The sequence below is a fragment of the Medicago truncatula genome, chromosome 5 (assembly GCF_003473485.1).
Source record: "Medicago truncatula cultivar Jemalong A17 chromosome 5, MtrunA17r5.0-ANR, whole genome shotgun sequence".
Lineage (NCBI taxonomy): Eukaryota > Viridiplantae > Streptophyta > Magnoliopsida > Fabales > Fabaceae > Medicago > Medicago truncatula.
In genome coordinates this window covers 4,164,940-4,173,538 of record NC_053046.1, presented here as the reverse complement: position 1 = coordinate 4,173,538, position 8,599 = coordinate 4,164,940, and the positions used below count along the sequence as shown (strand labels likewise).

General features: G+C 31.3%; 1 protein-coding gene across 1 annotated transcript; it reads right to left on the bottom strand.

Moving 5' to 3' along the window:
* Positions 1 to 231: 231 nt before the first annotated feature.
* Positions 232 to 2,058, bottom strand: LOC11436490 (phospholipase A1-Ibeta2, chloroplastic). The gene has a single exon (XM_003611321.4). It carries the CDS (start codon positions 1,913 to 1,915, stop codon positions 269 to 271), a length of 1,647 nt encoding a protein of 548 aa, XP_003611369.1. The 5' UTR covers positions 1,916 to 2,058; the 3' UTR covers positions 232 to 268.
* Between the last annotated feature and the right edge of the window lie 6,541 nt (positions 2,059 to 8,599).

The window sequence follows — 8,599 nt, the reverse complement described above, 5'->3', positions numbered from 1 at the left end:
CACAAGCCTTTTGAGTGGATACATTTTCAACTTAAATTTAAATTTGATTCCTACATCTAAATTTGTTCATTCCTAAATTCATTTAACCAAGTCCATAAGTATGATCATAATAAGTTTTCCTTTCGGATCTAATTAGCAACTATGATCATATAAAGAAAACTGTTTTAGTCTTTGGTTACTTTGCCTTTTGCATCAATTGATCAAAAATAAAAGACAAACACAAAAACGATATATAGGCAAAAATGTTTATGTTCAATTTGATTTTCATTCATGAAGATGATGGACTAGGACAACAAGCAGCCATAGACATGGATCCCTGTCTACTAAGATTAGACAAGTTAGATCCTTGTCTATTAAGATTAACAGACAAGCCTTTAGCCTTACTAGTATACAACTTTTTTACATTAGCACTTTGATCTTGCATTAATCTAGCTAAACTTCTCTTAGCATTAGCTCTAAATGGACAATTAGATGCCATATACCCATCCACTAAATGTAAATAAGCCTCTAGATCATGACAACAAGCTATGTCAGCATCGGGCTTCAAGTATGGTGACATCTTAGTATTAACACGTAATTCAGTTCCAACATGTGAATATCCCAAAGGAGTGTTCTCTTCCAACATATCAACAACTCCACTAACAACCTTAGAGTTCTTAATTTTTTCTTCAAGCTCCTCGCTTAAAAATATTCCTGGCACCCTTGTAATCACATCTTGTGTGTTCACTATTCTAAGAACTTTCACGTTTTTCTTTTCAAGATGTTCTCCAAAGGCTCTGTTACCAACACGAGGTCCGCCAAATGAAAAAACAGCCACGGGTGGCACGTTTGGTGCACACGTGCTAATTTCCTCGGCCACCAATAGTGCTAGTGTCGCACCAAGGCTATGTCCCGTAACGGTTATGCTTAATTCTTCGCCTTTGTAAAGTTCAATAAGGCGTCGCACTTCTTCAACAACGGACTCGGATAGGCTTTGCACATGAGCCCCTTTTGTTTTGTACAAGCTCATGAACCCACACTCAACTTTGGGCTTTGATTGGGTCTGTGTTTGAGTCTGTGTCTGAGCATCCTCGGGTAAATCGACTAATTGGGCCCTCATATTTTCAGCCCATTCTAGACAAGTGGAAGTTCCACGAAGAGATATCACAATATCTCTTCGTCCCATTCTTGCAATCTCTCTTTTATCGTCGCAAACTGCAACATATCCGACCCAGCTAGAACGCTGGGTCATCCAACCAAGATCTGGAGCCACCTCATCAACCCATTTAGGTAATCCAATTGATGATGTGGCATACAGACTCTTGGTTACTTTATAAGATCTCTCCGGCAACGACACCTGTTGGTGATGGGGTGCTTCAGTTGTTGACATGGCAGGATCAGCATGAAAAGCTTGATAAGCAGCTTGAACCAAATCGCCATATCTAACAACCTCTCGCCGGAGGTTGTCATCCAAGGGATCCAACATCCCCTTCCAGTCATTGCTGCCATGATATTCCCTCCACTTTCTCCCTATGATATTTCTTGGAGAATACTCAGCCGTCTTGGAAAGAAGACGCTGTAAGCGTTTCAGGTGGCGAGGGGAGATTTCTTCAGCTGCTTTGATATCTGGCCATAGTTTTGCTAGGTTAAGTCCTTCAAGAAAGTTTTTACCTTTTTTGTCACTTTTTTGTATAGGTTGTATTGGTTGTTGAAACTGGTTGGTTGATGATGATTCCAAAGGCTTTTTTTGGATATCAAGAAACTTATCTAAATTTGAGAGATGTGATGACCTAGATGAGTTATTGGTTTGAAGAGAAGCAAAAGATGAAGGTTGTTGTTTGATGGAAGAAGAGTGGCATCTAAAACTAGGACATCTTAGTGCTTGAAATTTGTGGAGATTATGAGCAGGTAAGGTACTTGAACTGAATTGCATCATGATGAATTGTTTGATAGAAAATAATTGAAGAAACTTTGTGAGGAGGTGAAGACAGCGTCCTTGTAAGAGAGGTTGAAGTAGTTGTTGTAGTATTAATTTTTTTTTCTTCAAGTTGTGCTGTTCTTGAATGGATCAAGTCCTCTTGAAGGGTATTTAAAGAGGTGCTTGTCACGTGGGGTCCACATTTCCTAGTTTACCTCTTACTGAGGAATCCGCGGTTTGTTTAAGATTTGTCAATTTTAAGTTCAAAACTCATTTTTGTCAAAATAAAAAAAAGTTTAAAAGTTGTTAAAAGACGGGTCATTTCTGCATATTGATCGACACATACTCAAATAAACAATAAAAATAATAAGATGATTTAGTTTAAACCTACTATTTCATATAAAATGTCATCAAATCCAAATCATATACTAAAAAGAAGTATTTAGTTTTGATGTAATATTTTAGTATTTTTTCTTAAATTTATATCTTTATTTAAACTATTTTATTTGCAATAATATTATTTAAATCTTTAGTTGAAAAATAAGTTTTTTTGGTGGTAGTTGAAAAATAAGTTAAATCTCATTGAAACCTAAACAATATAAAACAATTTGAAAGGATACCATTTTAACTTTATTTGCCAAAATAATTTAGTTGCGTCATAGAAAAGTAAGTTATAACAAAGCGGGGTATTAAACTTTAGTTTCGATTTCGACTATCAAATGTGGAGGCTGAATCCTTTAGTTTGTTTAGATATAATCTTTTAGCTTGTTCTTCCTTTTTGTGTCTCTTTGCATTGTGGTTTTGTACAACTTGTATTAAACTTTAATCTTGTCTAAATATTTTTGACACATTTTGTGCTAAATTGTCTAGTGGTGTTTATATATATTTTCTTTTGGCTTTAAAAAAAACTAACAAAGCGGGGTAAAATCCAAGTGCAATAAAAAATAAAAAAATAAACTGCGTTCATTTTACAGCTAGTGTGAATAACTGAATTATTCCATGTCGCTCCCATAAGTATGAATACACCGAGGGTGTTAGTCATAGCAGGTGAGAATTTTTTTTGCTGTCTTCTTATTTTAAGAATTGCATTAAATGCGACTTGTTAATGAATTAATACTAGTATATTCAAAATAAGAGTATTATATGAAAATTAATAAGAAGTCAAAAGAAATTTTTTTTTTTTTTTTTTTTTGGTAGATAGACGAAATGGCAAAGCCATTATAAACTCACACACACAAGTGGAGGTACCGGGGTTCGAACCCCGGTCATGACATCCGGCCTAACAATTTCGGCATTTTGCCAGTTGAGCTAGGACTTCTGGATAAGTCAAAAGAAATTTATTAATGAAAGAAAATATATTTATTTATTTTCTAAAAGTAGTAAAATACTCTTCAATATGGACCGCGTCTCTGTATAGGTTGAGTGTGAATTGTTGATTGCTATTGCGTTTGCCATTTTGCCAAGTTATGTTGGGAACTCGGAAGTGCGAAGGAAAAAAGTCTTATTCCATCAAAATTCTTCAGCTAATTGTGACGTTTTCACTCGCTTTTAAATTGAAATTACTTATTTGTCCTCGATCAGTTTGCTCGTATTTGGTGGGAATTATATATTGTTTGACTTTGAAACTTTATTATGTCACTAATAAAATTGTTCTCAATTGTAAATGTCAACTTTTTTATTTTTGACAATGTAAATGTTGCCAGCTTACCCACAAATTTTTTTTCAAATAAAAAACAAGATAATATTTGATAAAGTATGGTATTTATTTGATATTAACAGTTACAAAACTAAAAATAGTTAAAAAAATGCAAATGCTAACTTGTGCATTCAACTTCTTAAAAGTTAACATATTATATTTTCCAATGTAAAGTTGCTCTTTTTGGATTGTTTAACTTGTGCCTTCATGACACAAGTTAGCAAAACCTTTAAAAAATCGGGCCGAATGCACTCTGGTCTTTTAATTTTTTAATAAATTTTAAATTGATTTTTTATGTTTATAAATAAAATTATGCATTTATTCCTTTAAATCATAAATTATATACATCATTATCATCTTTCCACCAAACTCAATTAAAAATACTTATGTGGATGTTTATTGTTAAGTTGGTAAATTCAAATTCCTCGTTTTTTAAATTAGGGTTTATAAGTGTATTGTTTTGTCTTAGTTTGAAACAAAATTTATCAATTACTTGATTTATAATGTCGATGAAATATTTTTCTTTAAAAAAATCATATAAGTTTTTAAACGACTAGCTTGTTCGCACATTAAATTTAAACGACTCAATGAACCATTTAGCTAAAAAAAATTGATACTAAAGAAGTTTTATTGGACACGGACACTCCATTATAAGCAAAATAATTTAAAATTTAATCTTATTTTAAAATAATTAAATATAAAATATAACATAACATTAAATAATTAATTAAAAGGTGGATACACACCTAACAAAAACCCGTATACGTATAAGAGTGTTCAATTTAAAAATAACAATAATATTAACGTAAATTATTGGAAATACATTGATGTCAAATCCTGTTACTTTATCCAGCATTGTGATCATGTCATTGTGCTTTGACGTTCAACCCAAGTTCATCTTCAAAGAGCTCAAGCATTCAACCTCTTCAAAAGAAAAGCATTCAACTACTACACAACATGTTAGACATTTCTGCTTCTGATTAGGTCTGGTCCCATAACATAGGAGTAAAAAAGTGTTTGAACATTGAAAGAACAATAAATAGATTGGTTCAAGTCAATTGCCGTCAGAGGCCAAAACACAGATAACAAACGAAAACATCAGAGAATTGAACGAACATTTATACGTTTGTCTGCTCCGCATGACCTTCTCAATTCAAATCCATAAAATACTCTATACTTTCTTTATTTGATATTGTTTTCATATATAAAAAAGTATTTTAAATTAAATATCAAATTAATAGGTTCTTTTTACATATTTCAATAGCAAGCTCCAAATCATATGTGTAACAATTCCTTGATCTCGCAAGATGTATCTATGATTTGGTATATGATATAATGATGGGAGAAGATCATAATCAACGGAAATTTAAGAAAATTCTAAAAATTTCATTTAAACATTTTATATCATCAAATGTTAGACCAAATATTTTTAAAATGACTAAAACCGTCGGATTTTAAAATAGAAGTATCAAATCCACTAAATGATAAAAATAAGAGGATCAAAATTGTGATTAAACTTTCTATTAAAAACTGTAATTAAACTTTTTTTGTCAAATAAGAATTAATTATTACAAGTTTTTTTTTTTGTAGAATTAATTATTTGTATTATATGGTCTATTCATTTGAAGAATTAAACTATACTCCTTCCGTTTTAAAATATAAGCAAAATTTATTTTTTAGGTTCATTCATTTAATGATGTATGTGGTCTATATTATGAACCATATACATCATTAAATGAATGAACCTAAAAAGTGAATTTTGCTTATATTTTGAAACGGAAGGAGTATAGTTTAGCATTTTTTTTTGACAAAATCTACTTTAGCATTTATGTTGTTGCCATAGGTTTGGACCTCCTGAATGTAACAGCCGCCGGATGCGCGGCTAAATTTTGGTCTTTTAGTCTTTATACTGAATACTTTTTTCCTTTGACTGATTTATGCTTGAATGATTTTTTCTTCATTTTTTTCTTTTTTTTAACAAAATTTTATTTCAATTAATTAATAATTCCTTTCTATTATTTCTGTTTAAAGACAAATTGATATCATGCAAGTACGCAAAATTTAATTAGAAATTATGTCAAATTTACTTTTAACAGTATTTTTTAATACAAAAGTTGATTTTGGTTTTGAGGACTCACCAATTTTATAATAGACAATATCCAACAAACACTAATAGAAGTATTTAAAGATCACTTATTATTAAAGTTTTTGTGTCATAGAGAGAGTTGAATTCACGTTTTTATAGATGAATCAACTACTTATCAACTCAACATTAGCAAAATGTGGATGTATGCAATCATTTTAAAAATGAGCTCCACTAATGTTAAGTCATGACTTCCATATTAATGAAATTTGAGGAATGCTTAATCAAGTGACAATCAAAAGAGTGTTTCCACAAGGACACCAAACCACCCCTTGGACGAATTCGATCAACCACAAACAATACATTGATCCCAAAAGAACATAGATTTCTTCAAACTTTGTAAGCATTAACTAAAACTTCACATGAAAGAGAAAACAAAGCTTGGTTTGTACTTGGAACGAGGTCAGAGATAGTGAGAATTGGTCTCAAGCTACCAAGTCTTGACAATTTCAGCTAGGGATGTTAACGATCTAAAATAAAATCACAAATCGATTTAAAAAAACTGAAAAAAAAAAAAAAAAAAAAAAAAAGGTGTGTATGTGTTTGGATGTTGTTTTTTCAAAACCGCTCAGTTTAGATCGAATTTTGAATCATTTTTTCAAAACCAAATCAAATTGAACTAAACAATAAAAGTTATTATAATAGTCTTTTTAGTATTATATATTGCTTTACTCTATTTTTTTTTAAATAGCACTTATTAGTTTATTTTAATTTTAATTTTTACTATTTGTTTCAAACGTAATCAATAAATTTTATTTTGTAATGTTAATTTGTTAATATATTTTATGTTATATTTTAAATCAAACATATTATTTTTTGTATTGCAATATTAATAAATTAAATTATAAGCTGCATTTTGGATATTCAAGTTAAACCATTGGATCAGATCATGTAGTTTTTTTTTTCTAAATAGTCATCCAATCTGAATCACATGTGATTTTTTATTTTTGGATTAGATTAATTTTTTGCTTCAAAATTGATCCAAACAACGTCACAAACACCATGATTCCATGAATGAGCTTGTGATACTCATTGCTTTTGGCAGGCCTAACCGACATAACATGTATATTGTGTAGTGTCTAAATCACTTGTAAGTTGCTCTTAACCCACATACATAGAGTTAGGATCCTTTTCATTATGAATCTTCTCCATTTCTTCTATTTAAAGAGATAAAGACACAATAAAATTTAAAAATAATTAACAACGGTGAAACTCACTTGTTGGTAGAACCCACGATCTATTTTTATGTATATCTTTTTAAAATGAGATGATCCTTACTCATGCGTGTGATCCCATGATCCCCCTCGTGACTCAAATGGTTGCTCTAAACCCAGTATATGTCATTTCCATGCTCCCTGATGACTAAACAATGTGCATTGGTCCTAAAAAAGGATTTTATTTTTTTGTATTCTCTTTCCAATTTTACTAATATATGTAAATAATAATTTTTAAATTTCAAAGTATTTTAATGTTGTAATCATCATACTATTGTAAATTTGGTAACTCCAAATCTCACATCAATATAATTTAGATTTATGGGGCAAGTATCAATGACAACCAATAACCACAAAATAACAAAAACATGTTTAGATCTAATCTACAACCAAGTGTAAAGCAAAACCATAATCGAACCAAAGAATAAACAAGATAATGAGAACATAGAAAAGATAACAACACTAATAAATATTTACCCAGTTTGGTCCAACAATGACCTACTCTGGAGGAGAGATTGATCTCTCCAATCCACTATACAAAAAAAAAAAGCTTCAACAAGTTCTCCAAGAACAAACCTAATTTCTACCATTTTCCAAATCTCCTCTCATGAGCAAAACATTCATTGATTTCACTCAACCAATGTGTTTACAATTGTTTCTCAACTCTGAATCTAACCCCCAAAAGAGAACCAACCCTTAGCCTTTAATTACCTAAGGATCTTCTCTTTTGGTTTCCCAAGATTCACCCTAGTTGCTCACAAATGACTCTCCACTTACGTGTTCCCAACCCTATGAATCTCTCCCCAAAAGACACTTACCCTCTCCCAAGAGCCCCCTCTTTTAGTTCTCCAGGATTCACTTCTTTAAACTTTGAACATCACCCAAAACCCTCAAACTTTAGTATCTAAATACCCTAAATGTTCTCTCATTTGGTTTCCATGAGATTCACCGAGCTCACTCAAAAAATAGGTTAAAGAGTGCTTAAATAATACTTCAAACCCCGAAAAATTGTGCCACGTTGCAACCCATCATGCCTCATTGAAGTTGATAATAGTACAATACTAGAACTTATCCTCTACATTGTGTCAAGTTGCCTCTGTATCGTGCCACCTTTTTCAATGTCAAACTCCCATGAACACTCAAAATCATGGCACGGTCCTATGCTCATGTACCACGATTTTTTCGAAACTTCAACAATAGTTTTAAGTCAAAACTAGACACATACATTAGTTTCTTTTTCCTTTAAAAAATAGTAACGTCGTGGTGGGTGTGTAGTGTAAACTACATTTTTTGTTGATCGGATAGTGTAAAGTGTAGACTAAATATCCGCGGATGATGAATAAAATATTCTAATTCCTAGCTACGCATTACGCGCCTGTCAAAGCCCAGAATATATATCACATGATCACATCTTAAAGTATCACTTCTTCCACTTATTCACTCCCAAATTATCACATTTTTTGACTTATGATATTGTCTTTTTCTTCAATCTACATTCACATTCATCGATCATTGCACCAAATAAACTTTAATTATTCTTTTTTGTTTTATCAGAGGTTGGTAGCACACAAATTATAGTGTGTCTTGTTTAACGTGTAATTTGTTGTTTAATATTAAACCAATTTTTAATTCATACGTTCAAAACATAA

What these genes read in the sequence shown, in the direction of transcription:
- LOC11436490 (XM_003611321.4), bottom strand. Translation starts at nt 1,915, where the DNA reads ATGATGCAATTCAGTTCAAGTACCTTACCTGCTCATAATCTCCACAAA.